General features: G+C 39.4%; 1 protein-coding gene across 1 annotated transcript in view; it reads left to right on the top strand.

Moving 5' to 3' along the window:
* The first annotated feature begins 717 nt into the window (after window positions 1-717).
* The window catches only part of LOC123768765 (uncharacterized), a 34,564-nt gene continuing 16,242 nt past the window's right edge, over window positions 718-19,039 (top strand). Inside the window, exon 1 of the mRNA XM_045759578.2 lies at window positions 718-1,517. Within this exon, the coding sequence (XP_045615534.1) occupies window positions 1,026-1,517 (492 nt within the window). The 5' untranslated portion in view covers window positions 718-1,025. The remainder of the gene's footprint in view (window positions 1,518-19,039) is intronic.

Genomic DNA, 19,039 nt, shown 5'->3' with positions numbered 1-19,039 from the left:
TGGGTGGTGAACGGCCGCGGAAGGGTAAGGGCTGGGTGGTGAACGGTCAGGGAAGGGTAAGGGCTGGGTGGTGAACGGTCAGGGAAGGGTAAGGGCTGGGTGGTGAACGGCCAGGGAAGGGTAAGGGCTGGGTGGGGAACGGCCAGGGAAGGGTAAGGGCTGGGGTGTGAACGGACCACGGAAGGGTAAGGGCTGGGAGGGGGAGGTGAACGGCCTTGGAAGGGTAAGGGCTAAGGTGTGAACGGGCCAGGGGAAAGGGTAAGTGCTGGCGAGTGAACGGTCTGGGATGGGTAAGGGTTGGGGGGGTGAAGGGCCAGGGAAGGGTAAGGAGGGGCGAACGGCCAGGGAATGTTAAGGGGCTGGGGGATGAACGGCCTGGGAAGGGTAAGGCCTGGGGGATGAACGGCCTGGGAAGGGTAAGGGCTGGGGGGTGAACGGCCTGGGAAGGTTAAGGGCTGGGGGATGAACGGCCTGGGAAGGGTAAAGGCTGGGGGATGAACGGCCTGGGAAGAGTAAGATTTGGGGGGTGAATGGCCAGGGAAGTTAAGGGGTGAACGGCCAAGGAAGGGTAAGGGCTAGGAGAGGGGGTGGGGGAGAGGTTAACGCGAGGAGGGTTAAGGCCTTGAGGGGAATGATGATTGTTAATTAAGGGGAGGAGCCGTTTCCTGGGATTGAGGAGTTCCCCCTGCGAGCCCTGGCCTGTAAACACGTGACGTCAGAGTGTCTCCGCCAGGGTGGTGATGGCCGCACCAACTCTCGCATTTCTTCCCGTGTAGCAGCACCGCCGTCCTCAGTGAACAGGAGACTAGCCCCGGCCGGGCGCGTACGTCACCACGCTCTTGCTGCTGCTGCCTCGCCATGACTTAATATCACCCGGCAGTTAAATTTGGAGAACGGACAAGCGAGCGGCGGCTTGCAGACGCAGGTTTACCTCCCCCCCACCTCGGGTTATTTTGGTCTCAGTTGGTCCCTGAGAGTTGTTCGACCGAGAGCCTCTGCTCCTCGTCACCTCCACCACCACCACCATGGACGACGATATGGAAGACGAGATCGTGTGCGAGCTCTTCACCGCCCACGCCCACATCACCCTCCGTTACCTTAGGCTCACCACCTCCAGGCTGGTGGAGTTCCTCGTCCCGGGCCCAGGAGAGAGCTTCAAAACAAAGATTTTCCAGCCTGGGCCCTTCATGTTCCTCATGTTCCTGGTGATAGTGGCTAGTGTGATCCTGCAGAGCAGCAGTCACTTGATGCGACAGTGGATGGTCAAGGCCCATTACGTCCTGGGTCTCAACTCCGTCACCAGCACCACCTTCAAGACCATCAGCAGCCTTGACCTGGTGTCCGGGGCTCTCGGAAGTGATAATGTTGGCTGGGAATTTAAAGACGGAATTGTGGGACTGTATGGTATGCAGGGCCGCCGGGGGAACATGGAAGATCGGTTCAGTATAATGCAAGATGTGGACGTTGGGGAGAAGAAAATGTCCTTCTTTGGAGTGTTCGATGGCCACGGAGGTCAGGTAAGAATAAGAAACGTACGGTGGTGATTTATTTTGTGACAAATTATTCTAGATAAAATTGGTTTTGAAACGCAAGTTTATTGGTGAATTTCCTCTCTGAAATTTAGCACAGTGGTCTCGGCAAGGACAGGTCCTTGCCGAGACCACTGAAAATGGTGGCATTCAAGTAAAACGTGCTTTCTTCATACTTGTGTGATTTATATACAATAACTGAACTCTACATTGCCCCTGCTTTTATTCTCACAAGTTACAATCGTGAAGCTAATTTAAAAAGGTTATACAGTAGTGTTATCAGGCAGAGAAAATGTTTCTCTAACAAATATTAAAACATCACAATGAGGAACTGAATGCCACCATTTTCAGTGGTCTCGGCAAGGACAAGAAGCCTGGGGTTATTTGGTTATACAAAAATGTACCATAAATAAATGTGTTAACTTCTGTAATGGCTTTCACTCATCTGGAAGCAGTACAGTATTAAATCAATGAACATTATCCAGCAAACAGTGAAAGCAATAGGTGCAGCAGCTTTACTGCTGACTTTTGTTTTTGAATGGAAATATTAGAGAATTTTACACTAATAATTTGTTTAACTATAATGCAAATTACAGTATTTCTTATTTCTTTGAGCAAATAATTTTTTGTTGTGTTTTTTTTTGTTTTGAGTTGCTCCATTCTCAACTTGCCTCCTACAGTTTGCCATGCTCTTCTAGATAAGTTGGGTTAGGATTAATTTGGGAATGTGGCATGACACTATTCAGCGTCATATGCCATGCCAACAAAAATTTTAATTACTATTCAGTTCATGATTGGAAAGCAAACTATACAGCAACATCAAAAGACATGCACAATATGTGGTTTGGGACTGTTAAATATTGTACAGGCTTACATGGTACTCTGCCATTTAGGTACAGTAAACTGTACTGTACTGTAGTTTACCTGTAGTAAATTTTAGTTCTTCTACTTCCATAGCCCATCCTGGGGCCATGCTCGTCTTGTAATATTGATTTGAAAGGCTATTCCTTGGAGAGGCTTGCAGCCCCACATATCCATAACCCGGCTGATCTGGCACTTCCTGCATGAACTTGCCCAATTTTCTCTTAAAATGACTACTTGTGTTCTACCGTAGCAATACTGTATTCCTTTTATTTGATGGGAAGAGGCTGAAGAACTGTGGACGTCTGGTGTTTATACAATTTATACAATGCTCTCTGTGCCAGTGGCACCTCTATATTTCACTTAGTCTGATTTGCATTTCCTACTCCAGTAATTAATATGTTATCCTTCAGTACAGGATGTTATTTTGTTATGCATATTTGGGACTTGGCCTTCTAGTACTGTATATTCCATGTACTATACTGTATATGTAATGTGATTTCATCTCCTTTCCAGAGTACATTTTGAGTACTTTGAGATGGTCCCAGCAATTTAGGTGCTTTACTGTGTGTGTTCATCTAGTTGTATTAATCTAGTTGTGCTTGCGGGGGTTGAGCTCTGCTCTTTCGGCCCGCCTCTCAACTGTCAATCAATTAACTTTTACTACTAATTTTTTTTTCCATACACACACACACCCCCAGAAAGCAGCCCGTAACCGCTGTCCAACAACCAGGTACCTATTTACTGCTAGGTAACAAGGGCATCAGGGTGAAAGAAACTCTACCCATTTTGTTCCTGCCATCACTGGGAATCAAACCCAGACCTTAGGATTACAAGTTCAGAGCACCCGGACCTTAGAATTACAAGTTCAGAGCACTCTCCACTCGGCTATTAGGCCCCGATTTTTGTGTTCATGCCTTGATGTCCTAGATGGCACTGTACTGTTTAGATACAGTATAACAGGAAAAATAACAGGCCTAATCAGAATTGAGTAACCAATGCAATGAAATTTACTGGAATTTACTTAAGGTCCACTAACACTAGTGGCCTCGATGAGGACAGGAAGTTGGTGGTTTTTCAAAGGTCCCCCCCCCCCATTTGTCCTGATTTTTTTCAAGCTGGATTTTAAAGTTCAGCAGAATTTTGGCAGTTATGGCTTCATTGAATACGCACATGTAGTTCCATGGGTTTATAACCCAGTGGGTGAAAAAGCATCTCCTGTGTTCAGTGCTACACTCGCTTGTTGAGCTTGAAACCGTTACTCCCTGTTTGCATTACATCTGACCTTTTGTAGTAGTTGTCCAGATCAACATCCTTCAAATTGTTTAGTATTTTGAACGTTTCGATGAGATTAGCTCTATATGTCGGGTTTGCAGTGTTCTTCTCCCTGTGGCCCACGACCTGTCCTGGTTAGACAGTTGACTTGGTTCTGGAATTATTTTTGTTGTCCGGTGTTGAACATTCTCTAATGAAGATACAGTATGCCTTTCTGAAGATGCGATGAGAAATGAAATGGAAAATCCTAAAAAAATTGTAATTGTATCAAGACTGATTTTCCCATGGGTCAATATTTTGGTACCTTGCTGTAAACAGAAATGTACTTGATATTTTTTTTTTTTCATTAAATCTGAAAATCATATAGAATGCACAAGCTAGGTTGCTCCTGTTTCCTCCCTTGTTGCCATGCTTCCCAAGTGTAGGATTGTTTTGAGAATTGGGAAGTATGTTGTTGTTGATTGATTGAAGGGAATCGGGAAGTATGTATGTTGGTGGTCCTATTGTGAGCAAGGTGCTGCCCTCTGGTGGCAGTTTGTTTCTGGCCCATAGAATCATTGCTGTGAGTACCTCCATTGGTCACTAGTGATGCCAGGAAGGGCATGGTAAAGTGTCGAGATGTATTTTGACATTTCTGAAGGCCGTATTAAACTGGATATGTATTTTGACATTTCTGAAGGCCGTATTAAACTGGAAAGTTTATTTCTTGTGCTGTATGACCATTTAAGGACCATTTGAAGCATTCCTATTGGCACTTGTCAGAATGTCATATTGTCTGACTTGCCAATCGTGGCCAAATTCCACAGCCATTCTTATTTTAGGCCTAGGGAACAACCAAGTGAATTTTACAGAAAGAAGTTTTTAGTAAAAATGCTATCTTTTTTATATTGTACAATGCACTTTATGATTTTGTATGATCTCTCACCAACTAAAGATTTTAAGAAATTGTCCTTTGTTTTTTTAGTAGAAAAATGTTTTATTATCTAATATCAAGAGTAAGCTAGTCAGGTTAAACCAGATTGAGAAAAAAAAAAGGTTGGGAAAAGTTGCCAATATCCAGCTATTTAAATATTTTGTATTCAAATAATATAAGAATACAAAAAACATGATATGTATAACAATGAGTTGCTTATCTTTAAAGTTATATCACAGTTTGTTATGTGGGTACAATACCTATTGAGATATTGCAACACAGTAACCGAAATATGTTGGCATCTGGATTTATGACAGGCCAAGTGTTCAGTCACTGTTAAGACACTCCGTACTAATTCATTACACATCAACTACCCTATTCAAAACTGGAGAATTGCAAGCACCTTTATTACCCAAATACCTTCAATAAAATATTTAATTTACTGGGACTGCTTAAAATCTTTCAAATTATACTCTTAGAGTGCAGGGGGGGGGGGAGAGAGAGAAAAAGATGATCTACATCTGGAAAATATTAAGAGGGACTAGTTCCAAATCTATGCACTATAAAATTATTCCTTATGAGACCAGTATGCTTGGCAAAGGCACAAAATAGCTTTATTGAAAATGGGATTGCAATACCTGTTAACTACTGTCGGAGCTTGGTAATTTGGATTCCTATAACCCGACTTTGGAAAAATCCAAGTTAATTCATGTTTGTGAAACTAATAAATTCATTGTTAGTGCTTGACTTTAACTTGGATAGAAATTTTGGGTTAGTGATTTCTGTCAAATAAGAAATCTAAATAAATTTAAATTTATAAATTTTAGATACAGTACAGGTATTCTGGGTAAAAAATTTATTAACTTGAATGTTTGGCTAACTCCAATGGGAGTGGGTTCCATGTAATTCAAATTAATGAGCATAGGCAGAACATTTTTAATTCATTTATTATCTATATTATAACCACCTATTTTATTTACCACTATTGAGCACCATTATTAACATTCCTCGTACATACAGGTCCAACCTGTACAATGGGTAGGCACTGGCAGGTCACCAGCACCAGTCACTCTAGTGTTTTGTGCCGTGTTCATTTCTAACCACTTTTGTGTTAATGTGCAATATAGCGTGGTCTCTTGGCATGCATTGGTGGGATTTTCAACTGATTTAGGGACACGGTACAGTACTTAGCCTGGTTGACTGGATACTGGTCCTTAGGTCACTGTGATATTAATGTTTGATCATGTAGTTTATTATCTACAGTGTAATGTACTGTTTTAAGTGTGTACCCCTGTATCATTCTACAGTACTAAGTGTGCGGATTCAAATCCTCCTCCTCATGGCTCCTACTGATTTTCTTACTGAGGAGGGCTTGTGTAATGGGAACATTTTTGCATAAATAAGGTAGGGTATACCCATCAATGATTCTGAGGATCAGTGACCCTGTGGTCCAATCTCTAACCAGACCTTCTGGTTGGTGGTCTGGTCAACCAGGCTGTTTAATGTGGCTGCTTGCAGCCTGACATAAGTCACAGCCTGGTTGAAGTATCATTTTGAAGGTGTTTATCAAGTTCTCTCTTGAACACTGTGAGAAGGCGGCCAGTTATGTCACTTATGTGTAGCGGGAGAGTGTTGAAAAGTCTTGGGCCTTTGATGTTGATTAAATTCTCTCTCAGCATGCCTATTGCACCAATGCTTATCATTGGAGCTATTTTGCACATTGTCATGCTCTCTGGACTCGTGTAGCATTATTTCTTTGTGCAGAACTTTGAACCAGTTCTTCTAGTAAATTCCCAAGTGTAAATTATTGTGGATCTCTCCCACCTGCAATCTAGGTAATACAGATTTAAAATTTTTATGTGGTCCCAATAACTTAGATGTTTTATCAAATAGATTTTAATAGTAAAAGATCTTTGCATGCTCTCAAGGTCAGCAATTTCTCCTGTTTTGAATGGGACTGTCAGTGTGCAACTACTGTATTGCACTCTGAGAGTACTAGTGTCTTAAAAAGTACAGTATCAACGTTGGTGTGGCATCTCGTTTGAAAGATTTGTGTTATCCAACCTGTCATTTTTCTTGCAGTTGTGACACCTAATTTGTATTCTTTAAAAATAAGGTCTTCCAACATGAGTAATCATAAACGGCAACCTTTTGCCGTTTATGAATACTGTAATTATAAATCATTTACATGGCTTCTTCTTTCAATAGTGTGGTTTAACTGCATTTTAGGTGGTTTCTGTTTTTATATTTTTAATTTTTTCCATAGTGCAGTAACTGGAACTTAATCATTAAACATTATTTTCTGTGGCCCATTGAACGACTTATCATCAGATTGGAGGTTTGCCGTGTTCTCTATATTGTCTACTCTCGTGAAAATCCTAGTTCCATCTGCAAAGAATGATTCAGTACTACAGTTTGTATTATTGTTTGTGTGATATGAGGATGAGAATAAGGATCAGAGCAAGCACAATACCTTGGGGGAATAAGCTTTTCATGGTATAATTCTTGATGAATATAGAATTCCAAGAGTCCAGGCCTGGTGAAGAGTGTATGGCCATGCTGTGTAAGGCTACTTCAAAGTTCAGTGAGATTAGGGTGACATCTAATATATGATTCGATGGTGGCATCACGTTCATAAAGAATTCGTTTGGATCATTGATCTTCAATGTGTTAAGTGGTTCGCTGAAAACAAACTCTTACTGTTGCCTCAGCATTTCACTCATTTCTTTGTTGTCATCTGTGAAAATTCCAATACCCTTGTTCAAGAGCCCAATGCTAGATGTAGTTTTTGTTATAGATTTTGCATAGGAGAAAAAGTATTTTGGATTCCTCTTTCACTTATGGCCTTTTGCTCTCGTCTCCAGGATTTTATATACAGTATTTTATATGCTTGTTGCAACTTTAGTTCCATTGTGTTTATTTCTCTGCATAACTTTCTTTGTCAGTCTTGGGATAGAGTGGAGCATTTGAGATACTGTGATTTTTCTTCACTTTTTCCAGGAATGTGGTTCTCGTTACAATTTGAATGTTTTTTCTCCTCTTTCTCCTTAGTGGTATGTGACTTGCAAATATTTCTAGTGCTACTGTGCCTTCTTTCTCAAAACACTAGTTTAAGTTTGCATTATCAAGCTGTCTTTCCCCGCATATTTCTGCAAGGTCTTGGTTTATTTGTTCCCAATTAATCCGTTTGTTATTCAAATTCAATATATATATATATATATATACACAATATTAACACTTTCGCGCACCCCGCGCGCCACCCCTCAACTGTGCGATATGGGACCCAGGGTGTCACGGGAGCGCGCGTAAATTCTGAAAAGTGTATACTCTCTTCAACTTTGTCACCTTAATTCTCGTCCTACGAGATTAAATTTGGTTTCATTGTGTTCGCAATAGAATTCTCTACAGCACTAAATGCATATAGACTCCAAAAGCCCGGCTAATTACCCGCAGCAAACAGAGAAAGTGCGAACGAGTTACCCAGGAGCGCGCAAACGCGATAAAATGTTTTCACTATTTTCACTCTGGTCACCTCAATTTTTGTCCTAGGTCTTTCATTTTGGTCTCAATCGGTTCGCAATAGAATTCTCTAGAGGAACATTAGCATATAAAATATAAAACCTGGTCACGCTCCAACCGCCGACGAGTTGAAGACGGGCCACGCGTTAGCCGCGAGTGAGCGCTCAGACGCCTTCCAGCTACACTCCCAATTCCCTCCCTTTTCAAGCCTTTCTTTCGCAATTTTCTTCCTGGAAGGGCCTTGTTCATGATCACTATCCATCGTGGAGTAAGGGTAGATAGTTTCTAAAGCCGCAGTAAGAAATATAGCCACGGAAAATAGCCGAAATGTTCACACGTTTGAAATGCGAGGGGAGGCGACATTGGTCACAACAGTGGAGCGAAAACAATGGGCCCACGGCGTGTGCCAAGCCACCTGAGGGCCACGAGGCTCAACAAAGAAAATGGGAAGACATCGGCGCACATTTTAAAACCAGTCTCAAAAAAATCGGATAAAAACCTGATTTTTGGCGATTATTTAAAGTGGATGACGCAATGCTGCGTCATCCCCGGTATTACCGACAGTAAACTGATGACGCAATGCTGCATCATGCCCGGGCGAAAGTGTTAAATTTATATCTAATACAATACTCGGAAAGAGTTCAAAGTATGACCCACAATGCAATGTAAGGGTCAAATAAAAATACTAATAAATACAGTACAACTCACATTGTTCAAGGGTTCATTGAAGAAAACACACCATGCAAACATTCTCTCTTACTCTTGGAATGAAAATATTTTGAAGGTAGATTCATTAATCAGGTAACACACATTTTGAATTGAAGAATTGAAACCAACTTGTTTATATTCTCTTTGTGTATTTGCATATGTACTGTTAGGACATTTGCTAAACTCATGAAATAAGCTGACAAATGTGTGTTTATCGCTCAACCCGAATAATTAAAGAACTTTCCATTGCTAGGAGAGTGAACCTAGGGTAAACACCTCACAGCTGGTGCCACGACTTCCTCACTCTCCAGCGGCTTCTCTGAGGAGGGATCGAGAGAGATGATGTGAGACAAAGCTTTAAAATGTCGTTATGTTCTCTTGTAAACAAAAGTGCTTGGAATACATCCAACACACTCGTGCTCTTTTCTCATACACATAAAGCTTGAACGAGGGTTATATTGTATAACAAACATAATGACAATAAAATGAAAACAGTAAAATTAAATTTATATATGTAAAATGCCAGTCATTACATCATAAATATCTGCTTAAAACAACAAAGAAATATAGTACATTATAACCCCTTACATTTGATAATAAATTTATTTTTTGTAGCTTATTCTTGAAACTTAGTCAAAGAAAACTGAATGTTCTAATTTTTATTCTTTTTCATATTACACCAGATACCTCTTGTGTTCCAGTATGGAACATGAGTGAGTATACTGAATATACTCACTGGAGTATATTTAAAGCTTCTGCCATTTTTTGATGCCTGTCTTTGGAGCAAATCCATTACCATGAGCAATCAACTGCCCCTTCAAACTACTTGGATAGTTGTCTAGATATTTGTGATGGTCTGAAAGCATATTATGGTTCTAGTAACAGTCTACTTGTAAACTGGCAAGTGAACCTTTGTCCTAAACAGATATTAATCTCAAATATTATAAATCATTGGTTTAAAATATAAAAAGTGTGCTGAAAATGATTTCTTAGAAATGGTCTGAAGAATTTTGTTTCTGTAAATAATATCCAGGGTACACTTTAAATTTTTTTAATTCCATATTTTACATGTTGGTCACTATTATACCATATTAATTAACATGACCAAATGTATTGAAACCTAACCGAATCTTAACCAAAGTAACCTTAACCTAACCATGGATAGAGTAAATAAGAACTAATTATGTAGTCGTTCTGAATCCATTACCATGAGCGGATTTCCTCCCTGAGGGCAGGTTGCATTTTGTGACAATTCTATCCAACTATGGAGGTCTTGAAGTATGTGGTGTATGTCCTTAGATCATTTAAATTCTGTTTGTATAGTCTCGTATAGATTTTCTACACTGTACAAGTGAACTGGCTTTGCAGATATTGCTCAGAATGTAAGAATGAGTTGCTTGCTTTTCATTTATCCTACCTGTGTGCCTAGACTGCAAGAGAGCCAAGAATAGGGCGCTTGGAGAGAGGTTCATTGTGCTTGCCAAGACTGTCGCTGCATTACTTGCCTATTGGGAAGATGCCTAGCCTATTTAATTTTTTCCATCATTAGTATTTGGAGTGATAGTTTTCCTTGGTTCACCATTCAAGTACAGGTATAACTAGAGTCTAAAACAAAAATATAAGTCAGTGTCACCTGATTGAGCACAAAATTTACCATATTGTTGTTATAGCACTTCTAAGCATGTAGTGTGTCTTCTTTTTTTTTTTTCTTTTTGGGAACCCATTTAGTCTGTTGTAATGACTTAGTTTACATTATATAATACAGTATATTATATTTTTATGTTTTACTGTATCTTTGTCTAATGCATTCTGTTTATACCAGTGCTCCATTTCATTAAAGAAAGTGGGTACTGTGTAGCATATTAATAGTCAGTGGGATGCCCAGGTGTGGGTGCATCTGATGAGAGAACTGAATATATAGGATGTAGACTTTTAGAACACAACTGTAAACTTGCTGACATCAACAATGCTCTCTTCGGTTATGTTAGGGACTCCAGTCATTGTATACTATAGCTTGGTCTTCCAAAATACTCTTTCCTGCCTCTACTCTCCACAAATGCAGGTTTTGTTGAATCGAATCTTGTACTCAACATGAATCTTAGTCCTGGCTTTGTTGCTGTCAACACTTGCCTTTCTCAGTATACTGTATAGTTAAATGCTGTATTTTTCCTAGCAATCATGATCTCGCTTGTCTATCTGTCCCTTGTGGTCTTCTATCTTTTCTGTCCCTAACTCTTAGTGTGTGTGTGTAATTTGGTTTTCCGTTATATATTTCTCTTTCCTTTATTTACTCTTTGCAGTTTTCTCTTTTCCTTCTTTGCTTATTTTTAGTTTTACTTTCATCTTGTAGGAAACTGCCTTTAACATGGTTTTTATGCTTCATTTTTCTGGGGAAAGCCCCATGTGACTCCCTGAAGCTTTATGCAAAGTTTTTTTATCATCTGGGTATGGGTAGGGGAGGGACTCGTTGTGGACCCAGTATTCCGTCCAGGTTCTTTGTTCCAGGGCCCATTTGTCTCGGGGTTGTCTGCAGTATCTTCAAGTTCAGTTAGCCTGTGGTCTACCCTTGGGCCATTGGTGTTTTGTAAGTTGGTTGCTCTATCTGCATTTGTTTTAATGTCTTTGGTAGATATTCAGGCTCGGGGTTTGGCTGTCCAACAGTGCTGGCAGCTTGTTCCTTAGTGAACTTTTTTGGTCTGTGCCAGGCTTGTGTGTCTTGGTGATGATTTAACTGTCCCAAACTCCCTTTTTCTTGAGGGTTACTTTCTGTGGCACTCTTCCACCCCTGGCAAGTACCCCATTTGGTTTTCTCTCTAGTTACATAGCCACTAATCTCAGAAAAAGAGTGAAAAGATCACTCTCAGAAAAGCAGTATTGAATGCACAGTAATGAAATGCTTCTTTCTGGTGAGTCCTTGGTGACTCCTCAAGACACTTTCTTCTGCATTCAGGGGCTTTGGTTTATTGTCTTCCTGGCTAAATGACTGAGGTACAGGGCTAGGGGGATTGAGTAGGAAGGTGTGCAGACATGGAACTAACAACGAAACTGTTTCATGACTGTGTGGTGGTTCTGATTTAAGGGGGGTTCTTGATCTCATTTTCTATTCTTTGTTTACCTTACTGATTGTGTATTTTGGTTAACCCACCTTTCTGGTGGCCTTTTCTTAGGGTGATTCAGGATTCCCCCCTGCTCCTTGTGCCTCATTAGAGGTCGGGGGGGGGGGTTCACCAGTAGGCTTACAATTGCTTGCAAGTGCCTGGCATGGATTGAATTAGGTGGAGCTACAGTATTCAGGTAGTAAGCACAAGGATCCACAAAGGATCCACAGAGGCATTTCATTATAACTCGACAAACTGACCATCTCTCATAAATGCACTTGTTTGATAGCCACAGTCAGCAAGATGATCCAGATAAAATGTTTAGTCTTTTGTAACTTTATAATTAGGGAAGTTTAAACTTTCTTAATATAGCTAATGATTGGAAACCTTGGTAGAAATTGATAGTGTCCCCCCAGGCACATCTTATCTTCAGATTGCAGATAAATACTTCATATATAGAATATTGTAAAGTTTAGGATATCATTGTAAATACTGTACAGCATTAGCTCTTCTAAAAGCTTCTCTTAATCATGTATAAAAGAAAACTTTCTAATTTTGTTGGCACCTTTGTTTCCTTAGCTTGAATCTGTGTTCTCTTGTTTGTAAAGTTACTGGTTTCAGGAATTCCTCCTTGTCAATTGGGTCAATTTCTGTTAGTTTTTTATAAGTGGTGATCATATCTCCTCTTTTCTTCTATCTTCTAGTTTAGGCATGGTTAATGCCTTTAGGCTCTCCTTGTAACTCTTGTTTTTCAGTTCCGAAAGCCATTTTGTAGCGTGCCGTTGCACATTTATTCATGTGCTTCTTGAGATTTGGGCACCATACAACTGCTGCATATTTCAATTTTGGTCTCACAAAAGTCATGAACAGTTTCTTTAGTATTTCACCATCCGTATAATTAAAAGCAAGTTTGAAGTTGGAAAGCGATGCATACACTCCTCTCTCAATGTTCTTTGTGTTCCTCTGGCGACAGCTTACTCTACTAAACTACTCCTAGGTCTCATTCTTTAATAGTTTGTAATTCCGTTCCACATAATGTGTAAGTTTTGTGTAGTCTGTTGTCTCCAATTACACATTCCATAACATTGCATTTATTCACATTGATTTCTATTTGCCACCAGTCGCTCCAAGCACTTACTTTATCTAGATAAATTTGAAGGTCATTACAATCGTCTGCATCTCCTATCTTCCCCAGTATCTTAGCATCATCTGCAAACATGTTCATATAATTTTGTATTCCTTCTGGTAGATTGTTTATGTAGACAATGAACATTACTGGTGTAAGAACTGAACCCTGTGGTACTCCACTAGTAACACTCCTCCAGTCAGATACATTGTCTCTTGATTACTGCCCTCATCTGTCTGTCAGTTAGAAAATTTTTCATCAATGTGAGAAGTCTCCCTGTCACCACTCCATGTTCCAGTTTCCAGAACAGCCTCTTGTGTGGGACTCTGTCAAAAGCCTTTTTTTTAGGTCCAGATAGACGGTCAACCCAACCACCTCTTTCCTGTAGTATCTCTGTGGATCTGTCATAAGAGTTAACTAGATTTACACACACAAATCACAATAGCGTGATGCATCAAATGAACAAATCCACGAGGGCCATGATGAGGTTTCAAACGATCATTACGGCCCTTGTGGATTTGTTCATTTAACCAGATTTGTTACACAGGCTCTTCCTGTTGACCAAACCACACACTAGAAAGTGAAGATACGACGACGTTTCGGTCCGTCCTGGACCATTCTCAAGTCTCGAGTCAACCTTTCAAAACAGGATCTTCCTGTTTTGAAAACCATACTGTCTGTCCATTGTTATGTCATTATTCTCTAGGTGTTCAACCCATTTGGCTTTAACTATTGTTTCTAGTGTTTTGACTACCATGCTTGTTAATGATAAGTGTCTATAATTTAGAGGTTCCTCTCGACTACCATTTTTATAGATTGGAACGATTGTATTTTTCAATATATCTGCTAAGATTCCCGTGTACCGGGATCTGGAATATTAATTGAAGTGGAATGCTCAGCTCGGTTTGCACATTCTTGCAGCACCCAAGGTGAAACTCCATCAGGTCCAACTACTTTATTTCTTCCTAGCTCCTTGAGTAATTGTGTGTGTTTGTTTGGAGGGGGGGGGAGGGGGGAGCTACTTGATTCACTTTGACTGCAGTGATGCAGCAGAGTCTGGAAGTCTCTTGGGGGGAAAGGGGGGAATATCTGATTGGTGTGCATTGCTCGGTGAGCTCTGGGACTTGGCTATGGTTGATTCTAAAGTAGATGTAGTGTGTTTCTTTGTGAAGTGTTGGCATGGGGAACTCTATATTTTAAGACAAAGTATGTCTTGAGAAGATGTGGTTTGTGCAGTATTAATTCGTGTTATAAATTTTTACTGGATGGCAAGTTTCTTATTTTGTTGTGCAATAACATTACACAAAGGAAGTGAAGAATTTATAAATTGTTGCAAGTTAAGAGAAGTGTTGCATCTTGAATTTGTTCATTTTAGTTTTTGAGTAATGATTGGTGATATTCTTGTGTATCACCATAAGTTGCAGCAGTTGACTGCAACTTGTTAAAGAATAATAAATGTAATTACAGTATATATATTTATATATACAGTGGTGCCTTGCATAACGATCGCCCCAAAAGGCGAACATTTTGGGTAATGACCGGCCTGATAGGCAACAAATCGTCCCGTATGGTGAACGTTCGTTTGAGTAACGTCAACATCACATGGTGGGGTCACGTCGCTTCTTGCACATTCTTGGATGCCTCCGACGATGTAAATAAATTATGTTCTTGTTTAAAGATGCTAATGATGCTGGGATATAAAGGGGTGACTGCTGGAATGTTGCAAAGCATTGACGTTTTTGTAGAAAGACAAATGAAATTTCTGAAAAAACAACAAATGTCAAAAAGGTTCGTTCGGTGTTTGGCAGGTAGACTGCTCCATTATTGAGACGTAAGTGAAAAATACAAAACATATGGAACACATTTGAAACAAAGAAAGATTGTTATAATGGAGCAGCCTACCTGCCGAACACCGAACGAACCTTTTGCTATAAGACAAATGAAAAATAAATATTGAACAAATTTGAAGAAAGAAAAATGTCATAAAGGTTTGTGCAGTGTATGTACGGTAGGCTGCCTGACTGATGCCGTACACTTTTACAATGATCTAACCATACATACTTCTTTAAAAGTATAGATGAACAACAGCAATTTTTCACTGTTGGTATGAGAACATTGGTGAAGGTCTTGATTGTGAATGCCAAGGTCTTTGTGCTGGTACACTGAGGTGTCGTGCCAGTGCTAGCCACGAGTAGTGGGTAGTGTTGAACATTCCTGGTTAGTCGCTACCTTTTGATGAGTTGTAAACTACCTGGTGTACGTATGGTGGACATGGAGGAGGATGTTGCTTTAAGGTTAAATATGTTGTTTGTTGTGACTTTCAAAGATTGGAGCCATTTTCCTCCTCTTAGTGTTTATTTGTGTTTCTTTCTCCTGTCAGTTAAACCACATTTAAGCACAGTATTTAACATCACTTTAGTGTTTTACTGTACCAGGATATTGTGGAATGCCATATTTGTGTGTGTGTGTGTGTGTGTATATATATATATATATATATATATATATATATATATATATATATATATATATATATATGTATATATGTATATATGTATATACATACATACATACATACATACATATATACATATATACATATATACATATACATACACATATATATATATATATATATATATATATATATATATATATATATATATATATATATATATATATATATATATATATATATATATATATACATACACAGTACAGTATATATAAAAATATCTTCTCTATGGGGAAGAGGTGTGAAGGGTCTGAAACACATACCTGGGGGTTTACATTTGGCACTCAGCTGGGATGTGGGTAATCATAGCTGGGTAAACACAAGCACTGTAATGAGGAAGTAAGTGATTTGTTTTCTGTTAGTTTTCTTGCGCTATACAAATAATTTTGTGCTTTGAAAGGCTTGTCATGAAGACCATTCCAAGTTAGGAGCAGTGATTAATGTGTAAAATAATTTTCTTGATTTTCTTTTAAATTGTTAACACTCTTAATTCTTAAATCCTGTTCTGTACAATATTTACAACATGCATAGTTACTCCAGTTTATGCTCTTCGTTTCTCAAATGAAAACTGCTGAATTAGTTTGTATTAATTTATCATTGTAAAAAAAATCTTTTGTTTCTACACAACAGTACATAAAGCAGCAAGAACACTTTAGTAAATTTATGGTGAAAATTTAGTGGGTAATTAATTAACAAAAACTGCACAGGCACAGTGCCAAACCCACTGTCAGTTTTGTCTTGATGCAGGGCTCTTGGCACCACAGGCTGGCTGGGAGCCAGACCACATTACCAGGGACAAGTGGAACTCTGTCCCAAGGAAACCTCAAGAAAACAAAAAAGTCTTGAAAGTTGCCACGCCTCCCAGCAAAGTCTTAGGCCGCCAGGCAACTCGGACAACAGGAACTATGCTTGCAGCTTGTGGTTGACCTTGTCAACCACAAGCACATACAAGGAGAGCAAAGTCAGCATGCCACTAAGACTGATAGTTTGGTAGTCAGCAAAAATGGCATTGCGGAAAACTCATGTTGCCTGAGCCAACTCAAGGCAAGAACAGAAATATGCACAGAGTTCATCAGTTCCAATATTTTTAGGGCAAGTTCAGAGGACATTCATCAGTTATATTTACATTTTGCTTTTGAGAGGCTTATAACATAAATTTCCACTTTGGAACACTATAAATTAAAAATTGTATTCATTAATGTCTGTGTAGTACATTTATAGCTGGGTTGATTTACATAAGTTTTCGTTGAATTATTTACCAAAGAGAAAGTCATAATAGTAACAGCATAACATGAATATCTGATGATGAAAATACAGTACAATTTAAAGGATTAATATAATCTAATTCAATGAATTTATACAAAAGATTTCTCACCCTCAGCACTCTGTTAACAGATTTAAGTGGTTAAATCACATTCCCGTCACACTCTTCCTTCATTCTCTTTGCATCAGTGACCCTCAGTTTCTTGATTCTGAATTTTTTTTATGTGAAAATCTTTCTCTCACCTTTCATACCCCTTCCTTTTTATCAACTGTGTCTATTCTCACGCTAAACCTAATTTCTTTCATCCCAAACCTGTTTCTAACACTAGTACCACTGTGCTCTGCCTTCCCTTCAAATCTGAACTTAAAAATTTCACTAATACCCTTCATCATCATGATGTAAAGCTCACCTTTCGACAAACTAACACTCTTTGTAGTACAGTACTCTGGTTCATACTGCTCTTCCTGCTTTTACTGCTGCTGGTGTCTACTTATTTCTTGTTTCCTTTCCAATACTTTGGTGAAACTGGCCGTACACTAAATGACAGACTTAAGGAACACTAAAGAAGTGTTAAGTCTTCAGACATAAACAATGCTCTCTTCTGTCATGTTGGCGACTCTAATCATCCTATAGATTGATCTTCTAAATTAATCTTTCCTGCCTCTACTCTTCAGACACCATCTTTTTGAATCGGCTCTGATAGATACACAACATGCCCAATGTGAACCTTAGTCCTGTCTTTGTTCCTGTTGATTCTCCCTTTCACAGTACATACTTAAATCCTCCATCCAACCTACTTAACAAACATGACCTGACTTGAGCCTTCCCCCTTTTTCTTACCTTCTGCTTATCCTTACCTCATCCCAATCTTCCTTCATCCTTTTCTGACACTCGTCCCATTCGTACCCTTCATCCTATTCTTCCTTTCACCTTTCTCTTACGTTCATCTAGAAAATACATTTTTCTTACCTGCTCCTCACCTCACTCTTTCCTTATATATTTGCCCATTCCTTCCTCTCCTCTACCACGAGACTTGATAATTGTCCAGGACGGACCAAAATGTCATTGTTTCTCCATCTTCTGATGTGTTGTGGCTATCAAATCACAGTAATGTGATTTATCAATGAGAAAATTAGTAGTAGCTGTGAGGATGATTCGAACCTATGTGCTGGGTACCCCTAAGCTGGATATGGGATATTTATCCCATATCCAGCATTACGAAGTGAGCTGGATATGGGGAATAACGTGAATATTGAGGTTAATGTCAACATAATTTCATGATGCCCTCTCTAGACTTCAAGTACAGACTGTAAATACATTCCCTCTTCTTGGCAAGTCACATGTCGGCTACAACATTCGAATGCTTGTTATGTGGCTTGGCGACATGCTTACTGGTATGCCAGGTTTGTGAGATTAGATTTTTTTGTACCTTGCCAGCCAAGCAAGTGTGGGAAGGGACAACTGATCTTCATCCTTGTTTCTTTTCTTTTAATTAAGACAATTTCTTCCTAATTTTTTCCCTCCTATTAAGTCCCTCTCACCCTCCCATGGAATTCTTAGCTCCCTCCTGCCTCCATCCCTCTATGATGTCCCTATGTTTCTCTCCATCTTTTAGAAGGTAAATGTGTTATACAACCCATCTTCTAAAAATGACGGTGCAGTGGTACTTTCGTTTTTAAATTTAATCCGTTCCCAGAGACGGTTCAAACACCGAAAATTCAAAAACAGAAACTTTGAAAACCGAAACAAATTTTTACATAAGAAACAATGTACAGTATATTGAATTAATCTGTTCCAGACCCCCCAAAAATATTAACTTAAAAATACATTTTATACATGCTACAACTGTGCTTATATTTTGTACTACAGTACTGTATGTACAAGTATGTCTTACCTTTATTGAGGGCTCTTGTTGGCATATGGAAGATGGTGAGGAATGGGGGGAGGAGGAGAGGTGTTAAGTGTTTGAAGAGGAGTTCCCTTCCATTATAACAGCAGTGATGACATTTCTGGGGTACTCTCTCTCTTATGTTTTCCAGGCATACCATTAGGATCTGATTGTGGCTCTCTGCTTGCTTGTCTTACTAACAACCTGTCTAGAGACACTTGTTTTTTCCCTATGTTTTAACACTTGTCTGTGGTGAGACATCACATTCTCATTATGAATGCTATCTTGTTTTTTCTCTATCGTTATCCTCGCAACTATTTTCTTAGGTTGAACTTTACCACTGACT

The sequence above is a fragment of the Procambarus clarkii genome, chromosome 1 (genome assembly GCF_040958095.1).
Source record: "Procambarus clarkii isolate CNS0578487 chromosome 1, FALCON_Pclarkii_2.0, whole genome shotgun sequence".
Lineage (NCBI taxonomy): Eukaryota > Metazoa > Arthropoda > Malacostraca > Decapoda > Cambaridae > Procambarus > Procambarus clarkii.
Note: the sequence above shows the minus strand (reverse complement) of the source record. Positions and strands in the feature narration are given on the sequence as shown.